This window comes from Microtus oregoni, unplaced genomic scaffold, assembly GCF_018167655.1.
Source record: "Microtus oregoni isolate MIOR12 unplaced genomic scaffold, Mior012 000029F_ref0000214, whole genome shotgun sequence".
NCBI lineage: Eukaryota > Metazoa > Chordata > Mammalia > Rodentia > Cricetidae > Microtus > Microtus oregoni.
The window spans coordinates 9,367,882-9,391,274 of NW_024543088.1; the positions used below are offsets into that span (position 1 = coordinate 9,367,882).

Here is a 23,393-nt window from a genome sequence, read left to right on the forward strand (position 1 = left end):
CGGTTGGTTCTCAACCTTCCTAATGCTGCAACCCTTTCATACAGTTCCTCAATGTTGTGGTGACCCCAACCACAAAATTATTTCATTGCTACTTCATAAGTGTAATTCTGCTACTGTTATGAATTGTAATGCAAATATTTGATATGCCACCATGCCTAACAAAATACACTTCTTTAAAAGTCATCTCGAGCAGAGGCTTCTGCTTGGAATTGGCAAGCCTCTCCTTTAAGGAAGAACTCATCCTTTGCTGGGAGGGAAGCAAGTTTAAGTCAATGAGCAGAATCCTTTACCAGATCGTTTCTCAGAACTGGGTGCAAGCGTCATCCCTGAGAATCTGGCAAGGGACTGAAGTCGTCACATCTAGAAATAGCATTAGGTTGTCCTCTGTGGCTTGAGTAACTTCCAGCAGCATGAAAGGGGGACGTGCCTTGGTCTGTGCAGCCTTTGATGTGAATCGAGACAGTGACTGGGCACAGGGTTTTGTTCTGATTTGGTGTCAGGAACCCTTAAGATACATATAATCAACCAGGCCACAGCAGACTCCCAGAAAGAGACCCTCTTTTAAATCCTATGCAAATGGAGTCGCGGAATGAAACGAGTTGGCCAGCCTGGGTCACCGGACTCAACAGTAGAAGGTTCTGAATGGAATTCACCTTCCCACATGCGAACCCGGTGGTGGGGTGGAAACCGCACAGCCACACAGAACAGTCACTGCCGCTCTAATCTCGGGGGACCCATTTTAAGCCATCTGAGATGAGAGCATTTTCACGCTTTGGGGCATTTACCCCTAGTAAAGGGCATTGACACTGATTCTACTGATTTCCAGGAACCTAGGGGGCAAATTCAGAATCCTCCAGGAGGTATGCCTCTACAGTAGGTGACACAGACTCGGACTCTACGTGCTCAGAGCCACGCACTGAGCAAACCACAGGCAGGCTGCTTCTCGCTGCCTCAACTTCCTCTTCACAGAGTGGGAATTTCCGGAACGAAGCACGTTTGTAAAGCACCTGGGAGAGCCGAGCACCGAGGAGGAACGGGGCCAGCTTTGGCAGCTGTTGTTTCACAATAGGGATGCTAATCCTGAGAGAAACCCCCAGCACCAAATGAACAAAGGAGAAGCAGCTGAGGGCTTTAAATCCAGGTGTGATTCCTTCCTCGTTCTGAGGCTCAGAACCAAAGCCTCACACCGGCCAGGCAAGAGCACTATGCCGGAGTGACACCTCACCCCCTTACTGCTCTTTTCATTCTTTCTATCCTTTAATAAGAAATTTATTTATTTTATATCTCAGTGCTCTATCTGCATGTATGACTCTCTGCCAGAAGAGGGCATCAGATCCTGCTACAGACTGCTGTGAGTCACCACGTTAGTGAAGGACCAGAACTCGGGACCTCTGCAAGAGCAGTCAGTGCTCTTAACTGCTCCCCCATCGCTCTAGCCCCTCATTCTTTCTATCTTTAAAAATATGCCATGGGGCTGGAGAGATGGCTAGGTGATTAAGAGCACTGGCTGTTCTTCCACAGGACCCGGGTTCAATTTCCAGCAACAACATGGCAGCTCACAACTGTCTGTAACACAGTTCCAAGGATCTGAAACCCTCACACCAATGCACAAAAAATGAATTTAAATAAGTTATTTTTTTTTAAATCGTGCCAGGCAGTGGTGGCACACGCCTTTAATCCTAGCACCCGGGAGGCAGAGGTAGGCGGATCTCTGAATTTGAAGCCAGCCTGATTTACAGAGCAAGTTCCAGGACAGAGAGGGATACACAGAGAAACTGTCTCAAAAATGTTTGAATTAGGGCTGGAGAGATGGCTCAGTGGTTAAGAGCACTGACTGTTCTTCCAGAGGTCCTGAGTTCAATTCCCAGCAACCACATGGTGGCTCACAACCATCTGTAAAGAGGTCTGGTGCCCTCTTCCGGCACCAGAATATTGTATATAATAAATAAATAAATAAATATTAAAAAAAATGTTTGAATTATGTTTTAATTTATTCAAATGCACGTGTGTGGGCATTGGGGCACGCTGCAACACACCCGTGAAAGTCAGAGGTCAACTTACAGGATTCTGGATTTTCCACCATGTGGGTCTGGGAGCCAGAACTCGGGTCCTCAGGCTTGGCTGCAAGTGCTTTTAGCTGCTAAGCCACCTCCTCCTCCTCCTCTTTCTCTCTCTCCATATATATATATATATATATATATATATATATATATATAATCGTTTACATATCTACCTACTACTCTATTATCTATCATCTATCTATCTATCCATCCATCTATCTATCCATCCTTCTATCATCTATCATCTACCTACCTATCCATCTATCATCTATCTACCTTTTTCTTCCCTTCTTAAACACTTATTTTCCTTCATCACACTTTAAATTTATTTTAAGTTCTGTGTGACTATGTGGCTGAGTGTAGTCACCGGAGGAGGCCAGAGGCTTCGGTTTCCCTGAAGGTAGAGTTATATAAATGGTTGTGAGTTTCCTGACACGCGTGCTGGCAAACTTGGGTCCAATGAAAGAGCAGTGTTGTTCTCAACCATTGAGCCATCACACTAGTCCCCTATCTTTCTTCCTTTATCTTTTCTTTTTCTTTCTTTGTGTTTTGTTTTTCAAGACAGGGCTTCTCTGTGTAGCCTTGGCTGTCCTGGAACTCACTCTGTTGGCCAGGCTGGCCTCAAACTTCCTGGAGATCCACCTGCCTCTGCCTCCCAAGTGTTGGGATTAAAGGTGTGTGCCCAGCATCTCTTTCTTTTTTTTAAAAGATTTATTTATTTATATTTATTTATTTATTATGAATACAATATTTTATCCGTGTGTATGTCTGCAGGCCAGAAGAGGGCACCAGACCTCATTACAGATGGTTGTGAGCCACCATGTGGTTGCCAGAAATTGAACTCAGGACCTTTGAAAGAGCAGGCAATGCTCTTAACCACTGAGCCATCTCTTTCTTTTTTAACAAGCAAATTCAGTCATGTTTTAGATCTTCCTGAATTAATATAATAGTAACAGAACAACAAATATTAATAGTTAACTACAGCGTCCTTAAATTTTAGAGTTAACATCTGTGTGTTCCTGTTCTGAAAAGAAAAAGCCTGCTGAACATGATCAGAAACATAACTCAACAGCCTTTGTAGCTAAGGAAATTCAAACAGGTCTAAGGAAGGGCAGTTTGGGTTGCTGTTTTTTTTTTTTTACAAGAAGACCACAAGCCAAACCCTAGTGGATCTGTTCTAAGTAGCCAGCCCCAGGAAGAGACATGTGGCTCTGTTGCTCAACTTGTATTAAACATAGAGCAACCTTTCAGCCTAAATAAGTAAAGCCCTGGGAGGATTTTCTTCCTCTGTGCTGCCATAAATCAAAAGCTCATTGCAGCGAGTGCAGATGTTTCCTGTACGCGTGACAAAAGCAAACGGCTCACATTGCCCCTGACGACGTAGCTGGAGTCGCTTAGGATGTCTCGGGCCAGTCCAAAGTCACAGATCTTCACCACCTTCCCGTGGGTGACCAGCACATTCCTGGCTGCCAGGTCTCTGTGAACGCACTAGAAGAAAGAGGTCAGAATGACAATGGCTGTGATGGATGCCTTCAGAGACGGATGTCTCGTCAAGGTTCAGGTTCACAGTAGTCACAGAGGACAGTGGCGGGGGCTGCGGTTGTCACACACCCTGAGAACACACGGCTGATTCCTCGGGTACCTCAGCTGCAGTCCTTTGAGTCTCTACAGGGCATTCTTGGAGCTATAAGCAAAAGCAGTGCCAAAAGGTACCTTCAGTGAGCCCCAAAGAAGCTTCTAGCAGCTGTCTTCCTGTGTGTGAGTGTGAAGAGCAGTCTCTTCTGGATAAAGAAATGGCTTTAGGAATAAAACTGTGTAATATTTGGCAGGCCCTGGTAGCAGGAGGCTGACGCAGGAGGATTTCCAAGGATGAGGCCAGCCTGGGCTACATAGAGAGGTCTTGTTTCTAAATAAATAAGTGAACACACTAATATCAAAGAAAATATTTAGAAGAAATGAGTTTAGGGGACCAAGGGATGATGGTTCAATAGAAAAAAGCATTTGCCATGTAAACCTTAGGACCTGAGCTCGATCCCTGGGTCCCACAGTGAAAGGAGAGAATTAATTCCCAAAGTTGTCCTCTGGCCGGTGATGGTGGCGCACGCCTTTAATCCCAGCACTCGGGAGGCAGAGGCAGGCGATCTCTGGGAGTTTGAGACCAGCCTGGTCTACAGAGCTAGTTCCAGGACAGGTTCCAAAGCCACAGAGAAACCCTGTCTCAAAAAAACCAAAAAAAAAAAAAAAAAAAAAGAAAGAAAGAAAGTTGTCCTCTGACTTCTATACGACACTGTGGCATGTGTGCACCCACATTCACACACACACACACACACACACTCACTCACATGCATGCACACGCTAAATAAAAATTAGTTTTGAAAGGGGAGGACTGGAGAGAGGGCTCAGAGGTTAAGAGCATGTGCCACTCTTGCAGAGGACCTGAATTCAGTTCCCAGCACCCACATCAGACAGTTCACAGCCATCTATAACTCCAGCTCCAGGGAGATCTGACACCCTCTCTGGCCTTCACAGATACTACTCTCATGTGCATGCACACACACACATACACACACACACACACACTACTATTGTGAAAACAGAATTACAGGTCTCTGAAGAGGAATGAACTCTTTGAAAGAGGATGCTAGAGAAAATATGGCACCCACAGGGGTCCAGTGTGCTCCCTTCAACCGTTTTGGACAAAACCTCTACAAATGAAAATGTCTGTGCCTTCACCCCTCCTGCTCACCTTCTCCAAGACAGTTTTTTGTTTGTTTGTTTTTTTCACGTGGCAATTACTTGCGGATGGTCCCTTTCCCCAACATGTCCCACCCCCAGCTACCTGCCCTATCCATTTGTCCACAGCTGCTCTGGGAAAGGCCCATGATGTCCAGCAAGATGCCTGCCCTGCCTGGTCATCCTCTGTCCTTCCCTCTGAATTCCACTGAGGCTCTCTTGCTCTCTCTCCTGCTCCTATTCCTTGCTCCACCACAGCTCTTTGGTCCACTCTCTTCCGTGCCTCCACATCCCCCATCTAGGTAGTTCCTTCCATTCAACCTAGGGATGCAACTGCCACCACTCGAGTCTCAGCTCAACCCAGAGGCTCCTTTTGTCCTTCAGATAGGCGTGCCGAGAGCTTCCTTCCCTGGGCTGTCCCCCACCACAACCTTCCCGATCTAAGTAATTTCCTTTATCCAAAGGTCTCCTTGCAGAGCCACACTCCCTAATGTCCCATGTTCCCTGCTGCTGTTCTGTTCAAAACCTGCCCCAGAAGCTACGTGAGCCCTCACCTGCAGCCTTTTCTTTCCCTTCCATCACTGGCCAGGTCTGTCAATCATGTAGTAGTTAGGTTTACTTCTGTGACAAAATTTATCACAGGAGACTGATCTGATGGGTATGTATGCTTAGGCTTCCTCTCTCAACGTAAAATCTGTGGGAGCAGAAGTCCCACCCTCACTGTGTCTCTGCTCCAGCACAGTTGTTAGCACAGACTCACACCAATGTATGACGGGGTCGCCATGCTCGGCACAACTTGGAGGGGACGTCCTGCGGTGAAGACAAATGGGTCTAAAAATTGGGCTTTCTTCAAAGAATCATGCTAGGATGTGCCTAAGAGGAAATAGAAAAAGGAAGCCCGTGCCCTTGACCCAGTACAGCTTCTCTTCAACTTACTTTCCACAGACCCACTGAGAGTAGAGAACATGGACAAAATGTGCCATTGGCCATTGTAGCTCAGCAGCATGGGGTACTATTGATTCCCCTCATGATCACAAGGGTTGACCACAGTCTCTGCCACTGCTTAGCATCACGAGAGAGGGCTGGACTGTGCACACTAGCCCAGCGAAAGCATAAATCCAAAATTCTGAGGACTGGTCCCATTGAATCTATGGCTCTTGCACCATCTTGAAGTTGAGAGTCTCAAGTGGGACCACAGGAGGAGAGGACCATGTTAGCTTTACAGCTAGCACAATGGGCCATGGCAGATGCCCTCTGAACTATCAATAAAGGGGGCAGGAAGCTCCAGGAAAGGGGAATCCACTTTATTGAGGGTTGAGCTCAGGGTCTCTTCCATTTCTATACAAGTGCTCAACCACCAAGCTACACCTTCAGCCCCCACGGTTTCTTCTTCAGGGCATTCATTTCCCATAAAACCATTTACTCTCTGTGATGATTCACAGGTGACTGTCAGCTTGACTACATCTGGAATCAACTAAGACCCAGAAGCTGGTCAAGTCTGTGAGAGGCTTTCTTGATTGGATTATTTGAGGCCAGAAGAGCCACCTAACATCTGGGCCACACCTTCTGCTGGCAGCCCCCATAAAGGATTTGAAGAAGGAAGTTTTTGCTTTTTGCCTGCTTGCCCTCACTCTTGCTGGCAAGTTCATCTGCCCTGCTGCTGAGGTATTCCTTCACTGGGGTTAGAACCAACTTCTTCAGGATCCAGCACCCACTGAAGGTAGCAACTCTCCAGGACTTCCCTGAGACTCCAGCACCAGACTGGGACAGCTGAGACATCTAGTCTTGGGTCCTGAACAACTACCAGATTCTTGCTCTTTCCACTGAGAGATAGCCACTGTTGAACATTGAGACCGCTGCCTGGAAGCTACTCCGATAAATCCCTGTGTGTGTGTGTGTGTGTGTGTGTGTGTCTGTGTGTGTAGCTTTTTATTCTGTCAGTTCTGTCCCTTTAGAGAACCTTAATTAATATACCATCCTAATGAGAGCCTTTCGGGGGCTAGCTCAATGCCCTCTCAGGGTTCAGAGAGGAAGCTACAACAAGGGAAAGAGGAATGTCTGAGGGCAAAATGAATCTCTCACTCTGGGCTTTTCTGAATCAGTCTCTCTGTTGCTCTGCTTCCACTCTGATTCTCCTGCCCTACTTCTAATTCCCCCCGGCTGCTTCTCTCTCCCCTAAAATCTCTCTTTCTCCTTGAAGCGACAAAGAAATTTTAAAAGTTACCTCTCATTGGCCAAAAGCACACTCCTAAGGTAAACGATAAGGAGTTGAGCCATTGCTATGGCAATTAAAAGGGTTTCAGGCTTCAGGAGAAAAACGGTCACCAGATGTGGGGGGGGTGGTCACAGCGCCCAGTGACAAACTTTGAGACGTAGGTCTATTGTTAACATGCTTGGCAAGCAAAGAATTGGCATGGTTTTCTTAGGGTGCTTGGTTGGACATCTGCGGCTCTGACCTTGTGCATAGCTGTAAGGTTTTAAACTTACGATCTACTTACAAAAAATCCTTTAGTCTAGTTTGAACTTGCTATGAGGTGGAAGTGAGCTAATTGTGTGCAGTTAGTCTAAGCAAAAGAACAAGGTAGGCTTTTAACTCTCCACAGTCCTCCCTAGGACAAATAGATCCACTTATGAAGGATGTCCTAATATATGTTCTATATATCAAAATTATACAATCAAATAAAAAGTCATCTTCCTGACCACCCACAGATAGATGTGCCCATAAGATGGAGATGCAATCACGAGATTACATATACACATCACATGAGATTACACTCTGCAGTGCAGGTGTTGGGGAAACACCAAGCTGCTTTAGCAAAAGTGAGCAATGGTTTCCAGAGTTGATGGCTCGGCAGGCTTTGCCAGGACAGGATTAACATCCATCAGAGAATCATGCCTCTGGTGGGTTGACATCTGAACACTAGTTGTCACTTGCTATAACTCTCATGGTCCCTGACACTATCTCTCTGAACTACATACATCGATCCCTATGGAAAAACTTTGTAAGATAGAATGACATGGCCCTTCTTTGCTTTGCCAATATTTTGCATAGCACACACATAGGCAAAAAGCTTTCCACCTGCTTATTTGTTTATTACCACTGAACCTCAGCAGACATAAAGACCTGAGGCTTTGGTATGACGGAGAAACTCCCTCTGTCACTACGAGGGAGACAGTGATGTAAGGAAAGAGCGAGAGAATGGCTTTGGCGACTTACAACGTGAGAAGGCAGGGGACAGCAGGTGCAGAAGCAGGGACATGAAGCAACACGGGGGGGGGGGGGAGCATGGTGTAGGCCTCGGGAATGTGGAACTAGCAACGATGAAAAGAAACGGTCTACAGTGCTGTGGCTAGCCTTGGCTACACACAGGTTAACTGGTTGTGGGGGGCAGAACTCGCCAACTCTGGGCCTCCATTCATCCCCTGAATGCAGACAGCCTGTACAGGGCACATCCCGAATTCTTGGGTCAGCAGGAAGGGTGGTGATACTGTGCTCCTTTCAGTGGGGCTTTTCAAACTTCCTACGAGCTTCCCAAAAGGTCCACGGGACTTCAGCTGTAACAAGGAACCCTGAGCCTTATGCTGGAGAGACTACATCATAGTTGGGAAAGTGCCAGGAGGACAGATATGAAGGGAGGGATGTGAAAATGAACAAGGAGCAAACAGAAGCACATTTCTTTATCATAGCTGCATGCACACGCGGCCTTTTTCTATCGTTCTCTTTTTCTACTTTGTTAGTATTCTCTTTAAAAGACACTCACCGACTTAAACTCCAGGAATTCCATGCCTTTGGCCACTTGATACGCAAAGCAAAGAAGGTCTTCAAATGTCAGCACATTCAAATCTTCTTCTTCTTCCAGCCTCTTTTGGTTTTCATACTCAATCTCATCTGTAAAATATAGCCACTCTTCACTTTTCCCCAAACACTAGTTCGGCCTTCTCAGACCTCTGTGAGACGTAGCTAAGGTGACAGGCAGCTTGATCCACCCTCCTGCACTAGGCTCAAGAGACCAAATCAAACGGCGTCACCCACACAAAAGGTCCAGTGTACGAAGAGAAAGGATTGCTTGACATTTGGAAATCAAAAGTAGCTGCCAAATCTCACCAAAAGGACAGGTTCCTGGGCAAGAGGATGGAATTGCCTCTGCCTCAATTTTTACACAAGAGGTGACCCCAATGGAGCCATGCTAAGCCATCAGCTACCTTTCATCCTTCCTGGCTCAGTCCTGGGAAGATATCTGAATTGATGGGCCTGTTCTTGTAGCTCTGCATCACCTGGCTGACCTGAATGAAATTTGCTGTGCAGCCCTGGCTGACCTTGAACCCGCGCATGCCTGTTGTCTGCCTCCTGAGTGTGTGGGTTAGAGCTATGCACCACCATTCCTGTTCTACTCTTCACTTCGACTTCTTTCTGTCATTTTCCGCAGGCTTTTCTGAGTCCATCTGAACACTCATTCTGTTTTCTGAATGGAGGCACTGTTCAGCTCCCAAGGGGATGGAGAGATGGTTCCATGGTTAAAAGCACTAGCTTCTCTGCAGAGAACCTAGGTTTGGTTCCCAGCACCCAATGGTGGCTCACAAGCATCTGTAACTCTAGTTCCAGTGAAGGTGATGTCCTCTTCTGGTACCTCCACGGGTACCAGGCATATGCATGCTGCACAGACATATATGAAGGAAAACACTCATAAAATAAAAACAAATAAATTTCAAAAATCGTAACTCTCAACTGAGAGGATCAGAAATGGGGTCTTTATATAGTGGTCTGTTTGTGAGAATGGGATCAGAGTCTATGAAAAAGAAAGGAGAGGATGGGCGAGATGGTTCATCAGGCAAAGGTATTTCCATGAAGGCTGAGGACCTGAGTTCGATCCCTGGAAAGCACAAAGTTAAAGTAGAGAATGGATTCCCATAAGTTGCTCTCTCCCTGTCTCTCATGAGAAATAATACCCAACCTTCAGTAATCTGTTAAAGCAATCTGAGCTAAGACAATGAATATTAATTATGAATCCTTCCTGGGATAGGAAGATTGGATCAGTAGTGGTTCAAGAGCACTGGCTGCTCCTCCAGAGGACCTGGGTCCAGTTCCCAGGACCTACATGGTGGCTCAAAACCCCAGGGCCAGAGGATCTAGCACCTTCTTCTGGGTCTCTGAGGGGACTGCACTCTGAGGTAGTACACAGACATATATGTAGGCAACGCCTACTTCATCCCTCCTTCCCTTTACACTAGGTAAATCTATCAGGTTGGAAGAAGTCGAAGACCAGTCAGTAGACTGTCTACCATATTTCATGAACTGTGTTTTGTATGTCACGTCCTTCTGTTTAACCCTTCCAACAGTCCTATGAGGAAAGGACTATTAGACAATCATAAAAGTGAGAAGATGGAGCCGGGCGGTGGTGGCGCACGCCTTTAATCCCAGCACTCGGGAGGCAGAGGCAGGTGGATCTCTGTGAGTTCGAGACCAGCCTGGTCTACAAGAGCTAGTTCCATGACAGGCTCCAAAACCACAGAGAAACTCTGTCTCGAAAAACAAAAACAAACAAAAAAAATGTGAGAAGATGGAGATTCTGGATGTCTAAATAACTTGTACAGAGCCAATTGTTCTGAGAGTAAAACAGGCAGAACCAAACTCTGATTCTGGAACTCACTGTCTTACGAGGCACAAGGTAGCTCTAATTAGCTTACAACTCAGTAAAGAATATTCTCAACAGATGAAGCAGTTTTAGGTCGTTATTAGTTGACCCTGGACAGGAAGTTCACCACTATTGGCTTTTGACCTTCCAAGAAAGTACACACTGGGAAAGCCTATTGCTTATCTTAGCAAAGACAAAATGCTTCTGCTCTGGGGAGATAGCTTTCGCCAGGCCTGAGAGCTTGACTTCTGTCCCCAGCACCAACTCTCACTAACTGTCCTGACCTCCATAGGGGTGTCATGGCATGGGCGTGAGCACAACACGCACGCACACGCGCACACACATACACTGCAATTTTTAAAAACACTTTAAAAAGCTGTATGGAACTCTTAGGTTCATTTCAAAGTGCCACCAATGACAATAAATGATTACCTTCAGAATGGATTGAATTCCCATTGAACCCTGAGATATGATCCACGGCTGGGTGTATCTGAACTTCTCGTGAACCAGGCATACTATTAAAAATAAATTTGTTCCATCATTATTTACAATGTTCTTCTGAGCAGACATTTTATTAGAAAAAGGACAATTCATCAGAGGGACGGATCCCAGTTACAAATGGGCTTTTCAGTGGAAAGCATGCTGCCGGCTTGTCAACGGTCCCCTGTGTACATTAATAACAGTTGTGTGCTGGGGTTTGCAGGGCCAACCTGGATAAGGGGGTCATTCAGTCACAGTCACACTGTAAGCTGGGTACTTAAATTGGGGGCACTAAACGATTTACTATGTCCTGAAATTTATAAAGAAAGGAGCAGGCTTCCGGCTGGTGCTAAACCCAAACCGTTTCCCCTAAGTCCACCCAACACGGGGTTTACAAAAGAAGTGCTTTGCTATCTCTGTAAACAAGTCTGTCTGATCTCTGGGTTTCTGCTGTGCTGGGGATACTGTCAGAGCCTGGTGTGCGCTTAGCACGTGCTTGTTCTGCTGTGAAGGTGCAGCACAGCTCGGCACCATCTTTCTGACTTCTGTAAAGCATGCTTCCTTCCTCTGTGGAATAAACAAAGAGCCGCAACAGAGTCTCTTCTCAAGCACGTCAGAGAGATGCTTGTCGCATCGACGCAACCGAGTGGTGGTTCAATTTTCCCAGGAGATGAATTCATCCCGATTTATAACTTACTGCTGGAAATGACTTAATGCTTCCAGGACAAAGATAGTCCAAATAAACTGCCAGGTTATTTAACACCCCAGGGACCAAACTGAAGCAGAGGTGCTAATTACTGGTCACACATCTGTGTCAGGGTCGTTTCTCTGGGCGCATGGCGGGCTGGGGATGAGGCTCGGTGGGGGAGGACGTGTTGAGCATGCACTGCGCCCTGGATTTGACCCCTAGCACCTGAAACCCTCCCCACACATAGAGAGAATAAATACATAAAGTACAAATCAGCAAATAAATCAGGCATAGTAGCAGGTGAGCAGCAATAACCAGTGATAAAACAGCACAAGGTTACTAATAAACGTTTGTAAAGTCACGTGAAACTTAAGGATTGCTTATTTCTGGACATTTCTATGTTGTGCTTTTGGACTATGGTTTTCAGTGGGTAACTGGGACTTTACTAAGTAAAAGAGATAAAAGGGCGGGCAGAAGTCCAGAGCACAGATTGTGACCGCCTGAGGTCACAGCGCCTATCAGCACTTGCCCGGGTGTGTGTGTGTGTGAGTGTGTGTGTGTGTGTGTGTGTGTGTGTGTGCGCGCGTGCACATGCAGGGGTCATTGTATGGATCTGTCCTGGAGTGTGCAATCATAAAGTTTCATGTGTTGCTTACCTGGAATTTGAGTGTGACTGGAACGTGGGGTAAAAACTGAAATTATGCTCCTTGAAAATCTCTGTCCATGTCCTGTGAAACTTTTCTCTTTTACTTCTCAGATAGTTGAGGAGGTCACCATAGCAACAATACTCGAAAATCAAGTACACTGGCCCTGTGACAGATACAATTTTCATTACAGGTAGACAAACCCCAGGTCGTCCTTTCAGAAGCCCATGCAGCGTGACAGAGCCTGTGACTTTACAGGGCTCCCCTTCTGAAAAGTATTTCCTTTTGTTTTTGTTTTGGTTTGGCTTGGTTTGGTTTTTTTGAGTAGCCTTGGCTGTCCTGGAACTTACTTTGGAGAGCAGGCTGGCTTTGAACCCACAGAGATTCTCCTGCCTCTGCCTCTCAAGTGCTGGGATTGCAGGTGCACCACCATGCCCAGTCTGGAAATGGCTTTTCATGAGCCTGTATCATAGATTTTTACATTCAATCTCAGTTTTATGCTCGAGCATCTGTGTCTTATAGCCGTTTCTCTTGAGCTCTGAACATATGCCCTCACCAGCTCTGACAGGTGGTGTGGTGAGCTCTGAATCTAATTTCACTACTGCGTTTAGGCCATCCTCACAGCTTAGGGAGGAGCTCAGATACCATGCCGTGAACGTGCAGGGTGGAGGCTGTTTTTCAGGAGGGCAGGATTCTGTGATAGAGTAGGTGAAAAAGAGGGACTTGTGCTCTGTGGAGTGGCCAACGGCTAATTCTGCTTGAACTCGGGCTGAGGAAAGAGTGGAAATGGGGACAGTCTGGGTGGTGGCAGCATGTGTCATCAATCCCAGCAGCTGGAGCTCTGAGCTGGAGGCCAGCATAGTCTACAGGGCTAGTCCCAGGCCAGCCAGGGCAGTTACACAGAAAAATCCTGTCGAAGATAGGCGGACAGACAGGGAGGGAGGGAGGAAAGGAGGGAGGGAGGGAGGGAGGGGAGAACACAGGCCTCCTGCCTCCAGCAGCGGTAGCTGAACAGGCGCTGCTCTCTCTGCAAACGGTACCTGACAGCGTGCACGCGCCCAGCAGGTTGACAATGTTGTCATGGTGCCCCAGCTGCGTCATCATTTTGAGCTCTGACATGAGGGCCTCTCTTTCACAGCTGTCGGCTTTTTCTGTTAACAGGGGAGCAGAGACAAGGTTGACCTCTCCACTATCTGCATGTTGCTTTACAAATCAAGAATTCCCCCAATTCAGATCACAGCTTATATAAATTCAAAACTGCGAGGGAAAAGCGGACACAGAAATAACACGTGATTTCTGATAACAATGTCCTATGTTTTAAGGCAGAATTCTAAAGACATGAGTTATAAACGTTGATTATATGAATATATCCTTTTCTTAGACCTTTCTTGAGACAGGGTCTCACTATTAGCCCTGGCTGGCCTTGAACTTCAAGGTTGGCCTCGAAGCCTAATCTACCAAGGCCTGTCTATTTCTATCTCCTGAGTGCTGGGCTCAAAGTATGCACTGCCACGTCCAGCAAGAATGTATGTTTCGACTAGATTTTCCCCAACCAACAAAAATAACACCCCACCCCCCACCCCAGCTCTCAAAACAGGCAGACAACATGACTTTCCTTGTGGAAGATGCTGCCGGGTGGTTATTTTACATTGACAGGAAGGCCAGGAGGAGCTTCAGCAAGCATAGTTGTCTCTAACGTATAACTGGTCCCCAGGTCTAGAAACGTCCATTTGTAAGTATGTCTAATGGGGGGCAGGGTTGGAAAAGATAACGCATCTACTCTCTAGCCAATGCGATCTCTCCAGGGAAGGGATCGACACAGTGTGCCACAGGGTGTTAATATAGGGATAAGCCCAGCCCCTTAGGGGGCGTGTTCGCCTCGGGCGAATGTTTACTTATAAATCGGGCGAGCAGGCCAGCCGCCTGTTCGTTGAGGGAACCTGTGGTCCTGTAAGTCTATTTCCCCATTAAAGCTGTATATATTATTACAATCTGTCTGAATTCATTTACACCGTTACATGTTAAGGCGCTCCTGACACTGAGGCCAGTGTAGCTGCTTAGGGCACCCCTACGACAGTGGGTTTGGAAGCCCTAAGGACAAGGGCAGCATCTTTCTTTGGAATCTCTATTGCAGGCTCCAAGTCCTCTTGGTTCTATGCAAACACTGCCATTTTATAGAAGGGACTTTGTCATCTGGGATTCTGATATCTGCCAAGGGGACAGTGGAACTGACTTCCTGATGGGGATGACCTCACAAGATAAAGGGAATGTAATGAAAGGACTTTGGGGTTACACTAGGGGGACACTGAACAGCCTGGATAGGTGGGGAGAAGGGTCCGCTGCATCCTGGAAGGAAGCCAAGTGAGTCCCCCACAGTGGGATTGGACACAGGAGACCACCGCGGACTGAAGCAGCAGAATACATAGCATTAGGACAGACTAGCACAGGAAACACCACCACATGCTGCTTTCAGAAGGCTTTGGACTAATGCAGCAGGTGGGACATGAACGGGATAGCTAAACAGACAAAGCTGTGCTAGAGTCTGGAATTCTAGAAGTCTATGCGGTGCTCTTGTGCCATACTGCAGAAAACTCGATTCTCTGTTTTGTTTTGTTTTGCCTTTTTTGTTTGTTTGTTTTTGTTTTTGTTTTTCAAGACAGGGTTTCTCTTTGCAGCCCTGGCTGTCCTGGAACTCATTCTGTAGATCAGCCTGGCCTCGAACTCAGAGATCCACCTGCTTCTACCTCCCAAGTGTTGGGAATAAAGGTGAGTACCATGGTCCAGCTTGATTTTTTTTTTTTAATGGTAGGATTAAACTCACAGATTCAAGTACACTGAGTATGTGTTCTACCACACTGCTACATCCATAGCCTTCAAGGACTTGATCTTGTCCATGAGTGAGAGGAGGCTTCCCTAAGGAAGCGGTCTCTGAGCTGATATTTGAAAGATAAGCAGATTCCCTAAAGCAAAAGGGGAAGATCAGGTGGGAGGGTCTACCTGCACAAAGACTGTGGGTGTGGAAGTATGGCATCATAGGGAACCGAGAGGATGCATGCTGGGAAGGAGAGCTAGGGAGGCTGAGCCAGGGCTGAACTGCTCGAGGTTGTGGGAACCATTTTCCAAGCAGTAGAAAGCCACTGGGCAGCTATGCCCACACACCTTTAATCCTAACAGGTGGATCTTGCCTGGGAAGTCCTTCTGTAGATGTGTTGCTTTTATTGGTTAATAAATAAGGAAAATGCTTTGGCCTGTGATAGGGCAGAATAGAGCTGGGGAGGGGGCAGAGATGGAACACTAAACTGAATGCTGGGAGAAAGAAGGCGGAGTCAGGAGAAGCCATGTAGCCCCTCCTCCCCACCCCCTACCCCCAGAAACAGATGCCAGATGCCGGAGGGAACTTTACCTGGTAAGCCACAGCCACATGGCAATACACAGATTAATGGAGAAATGGGTTAGTTTAGGATGTAACAGCTAGCCAATAAGAAGCTAGAGCTAATAGGCCAAGCAGTGGTTTAAATAATATAGTTTCTGTGTGATTATTTTGTGGTCTGGGCAACCAGGGACGAACAAGCTGCCTCCTATTACATGGATCTCTGAGTTCAAGGCCAGCCTGGTCTACAGAATGAGTTCCAGGACAGCCAGAGAAACCTACTTGGAGAAACCTTGTCTCAAAAAAAAAAGATAAAAACGAAAGAAAGCTAAGGTAATGCCACACAGGAAGATGGTGTGGTCTGTTCTGTGCCATGGCCAGCAGCACCTCAGCACACAGTCCCCAGCAGAAGATATAGGGTGCCTGCTTTGGAAGCTACCATTGGTGGAGAGACAGAACTGGATCATTACGGGGACAGAGGGAAGAGAGAGGGCCCAGGAAACACTGTGTGGGAAACCGGTTGGGGAAGGGTGGAAGAGGACTAGTGACAAGGACCTGCTTCCTCTTTTCTGTCACTGTGTGGAAGGTAGTCTCACTGAAATGGCTCAGTAATCACCAGGCTAGAGTAGAGATAGGGTCCAGGGTTGGGGGACTTCAACTCAAATGAGTGACACTGAGATACACGTATTTGGGCACACGAAGCCTAGGCTTAGAAGGGACATAGTTATGAGAGCTCCAGAGGAAGCTGGGTTCCAGAGGGTGGCCCCTGGTGTGCGCACTGAATGGAGATACAGGAACTCCACACAGATGATGGTGGCACCATGACAGTAGTCGTGCTGGGAACCAGCCTAGGAACCTGCAGCAGATGAATGGACCACAGAAATGTGGTTCATAGGATGACTTTATTCAGCTGTGAAGAACAGGATTATGTCCCTGACTTCAAACCCTACTACAGAGCCACAGTTCTGAAAACAGCCTGGTACTGGCATAAAAACAGACAGGAGGACCAATGGAACCGAATCGAAGACCCAGAAATCAATCCACACACCTATGAACACCTGATTTTTGAGAAAGAAGCAAAAAATATAAAATGGAAAAAAGAAAGCATATTCAACAAATGGTGCTGGCATGATTAGATATCAACATATAGAAAAATGAAAGTAGATTCATGTTTATCACCATGCACAAAACTCAAGTCCAAATGGATCAAAGACCTCAACATAAAACCAACCACACTGAACCTCATAGAAGAAAAAGAGGGAAGTACACTTGAATGCATTGGCACAGGGAACCACTTCCTAAATATAACCCCAGCAGCACAGACACTGATAGTGACAATTAATAAATGGAACCTCCTGCAACTGAAAAGCTTCTGTAAAAGCAAAGAACATGGCCAACAAGACAAAACGGCAGCCTACCGAATGGGAAAAGATCTTCACTAACCCCACATCAGACAGAGGTCTGATCTCCAAAATATACAAACAACTCAAGAAATTGGTCATCAAAAGAACAAATAATGCAATAAAAAAAATGGGTCACAGACCTAAACAGGGAACTCTTAACAGAGGAGTCTAAAATGGCTGAAAGACACTTAAGGAAATGCTCAACAACCTTAGCCATCAGAGAAATGCAAAACAACTCTGAGATTCCATCTTTTTGTTTTTTAGATTTATTTATTTATTATGTATACAGTGTTCTGCCTACATGGATACCTGCAGGCCAGAAGAGGGCACCAGACCTCATTACAGATGGTTGTGAGCCAGTATGTGGTTGTTGGGAATTGAACTCAGGACCTCTGGGAGAGCAGTCAGTGCTCTTAACCTCTGAGCCATTTCTCCAGCCCCACTGAGATTCCATCTTACACCTGTAAGAATGGTCATAGTCAAAAACACTGATGACAACTTATGCTGGAGAGGATGTGGGGTAAAGAGAACACTCCTTTGATGGGAGTGCAAACTGGTACAGTTCCTTTGGATATCAGTATGTTGATTTCTCAGAAAATTAGGAAACAACCTATCTCAAGACCCAGCAATACCACTTTTGGGTATATACCCAAAGGATGCTCAATTGTACCACAAGAACATGTGCTTAACTATGTTTATAGCAGCACTATTTGTAAGAGCCAGAACCTGGAAACAACCTAAATGCCCCTCAACCAAAGAATGGATAAGGAAAATGTGGTACATTTACACAATGGAGTACTATACAACAGAAAAAAATGATGACATTTTGAAATTTGTGGACAAATGGATGGATCTAGACAACACCATATTGAGTGAGGCAACCCAGACCTAGAAAGACAAATATCACATGTACTTACTCATAAGTGGCTTTTAGAAATAAAGCAAAGCCAGCCTACAGTTCACAATCCCAGAGAACCTAGACAACAAAGAGAACCCTAAGAGAGACATACATGGATCTAATCTACATGGGAAGTAGAAAAAGACAAGATCTCCTGAGTAAATTGGGAGCATGGGGTTCATGGGAGAGGGTAGAAGGGGAGGGGAGTAGAGAAATATATAGAGCTCAATAAAAACAATTTTAAAAAACTAAAAACATCGCTTGACTATTTTATATTAGAAACAATAAAATTATTTGTTTTTATTATAAAAAAACTGTAAAAAAAAGAGAAAGAAACAGAGGTTCGCAATTGGCTATGGAGTTAGGAGGAGACGGGGTTCACACCGTGGTTTGCACTCATGTTCCTGATGTCTCAGAGAAGATAAACTATAAAAATATTCAGGATGTGTGCAATGGAGCATCTAACTGGAAAACCTTTGGGATGGTCTTTGTGGGCGTAGTGATGAATTTATCCCAGAGGTTTTGGTTGTTATTTTGTATTTCACCCATTTTTTTTTTTTAAGCTAGAAACACTAACTTGAAAGTTCCTGATCTGGTATATTCCACTTGAAATAACTTCTCTACAGCAAACAATTCTCTTATATTTGGAACATGTTGAAGAGAAGAATTACTATTTTGTTACTCTTGTGTTTTGAGTCATGATTGCTAACAATCAAGGAACTGGTGTCCTGTGGCTCAATAAACACGGTGGGAAAGAATAGGATTATGCCATCTGGAAGAAGATGGGTGGAACTAGAGACTGTTCTATTAAGTAAAAAGTCAAACTCAGAGAAAAAGAGCACATATCCTCTCTTATACGTTGGATCTAGAGTAAAAGACAAAGGCACGGAAGTGGGAGGGAGGAGCTGTTTGGGAAGAGACTGATGAGTGAGGGTGCTGGGAAGTGGTGAACAGGACTAGAGTGTGCTTCAGATGGAAGTGTGAAAATGCCACAACGATACCCTTTGTTTTGTGGAACTAAGATATGCTGGCTTAGGCGGAAGCTCCACCTCAGCTCCACTTCTCTCTCTCCTGACCCCACCTACAGAAAGCCTGCCAAGTGGCAGCTCCTCCCCATGAGATGCTGGGGATGATGCCTACAGGGTATGTAAGACCCAGTCCCTGGACCTGTCTTGTGATTTCTCTCCTGCCTCCCCAGAAAGTCACCTGGGAGTTGCTTTGCTCTGTTTATTAAACAGGGTTTTATTATTTCGACTGGATTTGGCTTATTGCATCGGTAGAGAAACCCACTACTGGGATCTCAAAAATACTTATCCATGCTCATTAAGAAAAACAATATAAATCTACAAATTTGCTACCCATATTTAACATATGTTAAATGTCCTTATGTTAATGCTCTGATATTGCTTCAGGGTTCTTGCAGATACAGGAGGGAATCTATCCCTTTTCATGCCCTGAACTTGATCTATAGAAAATGTATGTATCCTAAACCAATATATATAGTGAGTATGCATTTAAAAAAAAGGAAAACTAGATGGAAGAAGAGCTAACAAAGGCCTGAGATGCAGGTAGGGATGCAGGAGAAAACGCAGTGTGGAAAACAAGAAGTCAAGCATCCTGAGATGGAAGGACATACAGCGGCATTTTATGTTCTAACTGACCCCGGGCTTGGTGGCTTGGAGGTGCTGAAGCTCAAAAAACAACACCCCAAGTCCCAAAGCATGGTAGCTTTGGCCTAAAGGAGCAGCCTTAAGATCCCCCTACCCTTTCATGCCAGCCTCACCCCGCTCTAAACTCTTGATCTTCTTCCAGTCCAAAGCACAAAGCTAGACCTTCGGAGGTTTCATCTGCTTCGAGAAATTCCCTTCCCAGGAGAAATGCAATTGCCATGAAATCTTGGAAAGATGAGACTAAAAATCTCCATGCCCAGGACACCCTACCCAGAAAGACTATAAAAATCACCTAAGAGACTTTATTATATGATAAGACAGACAGACAGACTACACGCACACACATACATCTTTCGTTCTTCCAACAATACAAGCTTCTATTTCTTTCTATAACTCAAGATGTACAGAAGCTTAGTTACTTGGCTTGGGGCTTAGACTGTGAGATTTCTGTTCCACACTTTTCTGTTTGCCATCTTTCCTTAACAGTCTGCATGTTGTAACTCACTTCAGTGACTGTTGGGGGTGGGGGTTAAGGAGCTCCCTTTATCCTTACAGAGACCACCTTAGCAAGAGAGTGGGTCCTCCGGGCATGAAGGCATATGTAATTCCAGCATTCCTGAGGTAAAAGCTGGAGAGTTGTAAGTTCAAGACCAACTTGAGCTATACAGCAAGGCAGAGTGTTACAGAATGAAGGGCTGGGGATGTATCTCTGAGGTAGTGGGCTTGCCTAGCAGACACAAAACTCTGGATTCAATCCCTAGCCCTGGGTTAAAAACTAGGTGAGGATATGCCCTCGCCCGAGGGTGGACGCCAGATGGGAGTGCCTGGAGCAGAATGGGAAGTGAGAAGTTTCTGGTTTGTTCTCCTGCCCAGAATCTGTGTCAAACTGTAACTCAGAAGTCAATAAAAGCTGAACAAAGAGAGAAGAGGAAGAAGGGGTTTGCTCTCCTGGCTTGTCCTCTTTACTCATGACCTTGTCTGCTGCATGCTCCTTATTAACCTTAACGCTTGGCAAACAGGAAGCAGCAGAACGCCCGCCCAGGAGATAGAGGAGGCCACTGCACCGTCTCGGAGTGACTTTTGCATGGTACCTTTCAGCATTTTCACCGCCACCTGAATGGAGACTCCCGTTTTACTAATCCCGTAGGCCGTTGCATTCATCACTCTGCCGAAAGCACCGGACCCCAGAACTTTCCCTGTAAAGATGGGATAGGCATGCATTAAAGATTTTGCAAGGATGCCAGGCGGTGATGGCACACACCTTTAATCCCAGCACTCGGTAGGCGGAGTCAGGAGGATCTCTGTGAGTTTGAGGCCAGCCTGGTCTACCGAGTGAGTTCCAGGAGGGCCAGGGCTACACAGAAATACCTTGTCTGGGGAAAAAAAAAAAAAGATTTTTGCAAGGAAGAGGAAATGCCACAGAAACTCTAGCACTCAGTCCTTACCGAACTCTAAGTTTTCCCTTGGAAACTCCCACTTGAGGTCGTACTCATAGTCCCTGAAGTCAACGTAAAAGTACTCATTATCCAGGGGTCCCGTCACCTGGACCATCTGCAGCTGGCTTTCGTACCTAAATTGCTTTAGAGACAAATAGGGATCAGTGACAGTCTGAAGTGCTGCAGAGCTAAGGCAGGCGTGAGTCTCCCCTGGGCTTTACCTTTTTGTACTTGTGACAGACCAGCACAGTTAAAACGACGATGAAGGGAAGACAGAGGCCGATCGTTGCGTAGAAGGAGATGCGGTCTTGGATGAAAGGGAAGGGGCCTGCAAGAGAAGCAGTCGCTAGGCAGTGAGGTAAAACTCCCGTTTGCAGGTATGAAAAGTCAGCCCTCACTCAGGTATGAAAAGACTCTCTCAGCCTGTTCAAGTACCCTCCATTCTCAGTCCTCATGGACATTCTGTGTGTATGGAGCACCCCACAGAAAACCACTGTTTCTATAAACAATGAGTTCCCTTTCCAGAAAATTAGAAACAATTCTGAATGCATTTTTAAAATTGAACTACTGGGTCACAAGAATGATAGACATTTAAGCTTTTCACCAAGCCCAGCGGATATAAAGAAGTCTATGTATTTGATACCCAGATTCGTCACATGAGTGTAGAGAAGTTACATGTGTGAGTGTCTGCCTGCACGTGTGTCTGTGCACCATGTGCATGTCCAGTGCCCTCAGAGGCCAGAAGAGGCTGTCAGTCCCCTGACGTTGATTGGTGGTTGTGAGCTGCTGTATGGGTGCTGGGAACTGAACCCCTGTCTTCTGCAAGAACAGCAAGTGCTCTTAACGGCTAAGCCATCTCTCCAAAGCCAGAACTTGGGCTGGTTTGTTTGCTTTGCTTTGCATTTTTCTGAGGCAAGGTCTCTATGTAGCTTAGCCTGGATCTGAACTTGAGATCCTCTAGCTTCTGCCCTTGGAATGTGAGGTGGGCTGTGTCCACCACTCCTGGTTTGAATTAATCAATATTATCCAGGCACCCTAAAATATTGATGCCGTTTTAGGAAAACTCTAAAAACAACCCCATGACGTAGAAAGTCAGGCAAAAAGTAAAGGGGATTAACAAAACCGGAAGGGATAGAAATTCCAGATCGCCAAGTCTGTTTTGCGGTACTTTTGGTACCAGGAGTGCATAGGGCTTCCAGCCCTGGTGAGTCATAACACCCATGGAGAACTGGGTCCCGAAAAGGAAAACGGGACGGTCTCCCTGGGGATTCTTGCCTGACTCAAAAAAGATCTTACACTTGCTCAGAACTACACTGTCTTAGAAAAAGTCCCCAGTCAAAGCCAGCCACTGTGCCCGACTTCACGTGGGGAATCTCTGGGGACAGAGCAGGTTGATGACGACGGCAAATGGCTGCACACCTGTGGAGTTCAGAAAGATGGTCTCGCAAGACGTGCCCTCGGAATTGTACGCGCAGCACTTGACAGGAAACCTTTTTCCAGCCTGGGTCATGCTGAGGGTGCTGCTCGAGACCCACTGGCCAAACACTTTTCTGTCAGCCTTCTTACTCCAAACTCCTTCTGGGATTTCCTCAGTGCAGCTGGAGAAAAAAATGGCATGAAGAGAAGTTATGAGCTGTGGCCACTGGGAGTGACAGCCAAGTGGGGCATGCATCACTTCCTCAAGCTGTATTCATGGTGAAAGGGTCAGGAATCTTACTCCTCCCTCTCCTTCCTTTCTTTTTCTTCTTCCTCTCCCTCTCCCCCCCTCCCCACTCCCTCCCTCCCCTCCTTCTTGTTTTTTTGGAATAGGGCCTCACTATGTACCCTATGCTGGCCTCAAACTCTAAGATCCTCCTGCCTCAGCCTCCCGAGGGCTGGGATTACAGGCGGGCACCACCATGTCCAGCTTGGCTCTTCCATTTCAAGAGACGTCAAGCTTCTCATTACTTGGGAGACTGGTCCGAACACTTCTTCCACGTCCACGAGGGTAATGGGTATCCATCAGAGGAACAGGACACCTGGCTGGCTGAGATGCTTGCTAACACTTGAGGTTTCTCTGTGGAAAGTAACAGGTAATAAGCTCATGGAAGATGGGTCCTTCCAGAAACAGCTCAGTGCTGGCTTCGGTTTAGGCTGCCTATTTACTCCAGCCTCTGTACCCCTGGAGAAGCCCCTCATTCATGATGTCTCAATCTTTGGTTGGTCCCTCCCTCAGCTGTCATATAATCTTCTTGACTGGTGGAGGCATCACCTCCCTGTGGCTCACTTCCTAGGGGGAGCTAAGGGACAGAAGCTCCATCTATCTGTGCACTAACAACACAACACTTAGCTTCAAAATATCTGCACAAATAACCTCATGAAATATATTGTCCTTTTCT

General features: G+C 46.2%; 1 protein-coding gene across 1 annotated transcript in view; it reads right to left on the reverse strand.

Annotated features, from left to right (window-relative positions):
- The window catches only part of Flt3 (fms related receptor tyrosine kinase 3), a 96,106-nt gene that overhangs the window by 5,304 nt on the left and 67,409 nt on the right, over nucleotides 1-23,393 (reverse strand). Inside the window, exons 11-20 of the mRNA XM_041678151.1 lie at nucleotides 22,963-23,071; nucleotides 22,435-22,613; nucleotides 21,237-21,343; nucleotides 21,025-21,157; nucleotides 20,671-20,775; nucleotides 13,279-13,389; nucleotides 12,251-12,404; nucleotides 10,859-10,941; nucleotides 8,555-8,682; nucleotides 3,426-3,548 (exon numbers count right to left, since the gene is read on the reverse strand). Of these exons, the coding sequence (XP_041534085.1) occupies nucleotides 3,426-3,548; nucleotides 8,555-8,682; nucleotides 10,859-10,941; nucleotides 12,251-12,404; nucleotides 13,279-13,389; nucleotides 20,671-20,775; nucleotides 21,025-21,157; nucleotides 21,237-21,343; nucleotides 22,435-22,613; nucleotides 22,963-23,071 (1,232 nt within the window). The remainder of the gene's footprint in view (nucleotides 1-3,425; nucleotides 3,549-8,554; nucleotides 8,683-10,858; nucleotides 10,942-12,250; nucleotides 12,405-13,278; nucleotides 13,390-20,670; nucleotides 20,776-21,024; nucleotides 21,158-21,236; nucleotides 21,344-22,434; nucleotides 22,614-22,962; nucleotides 23,072-23,393) is intronic.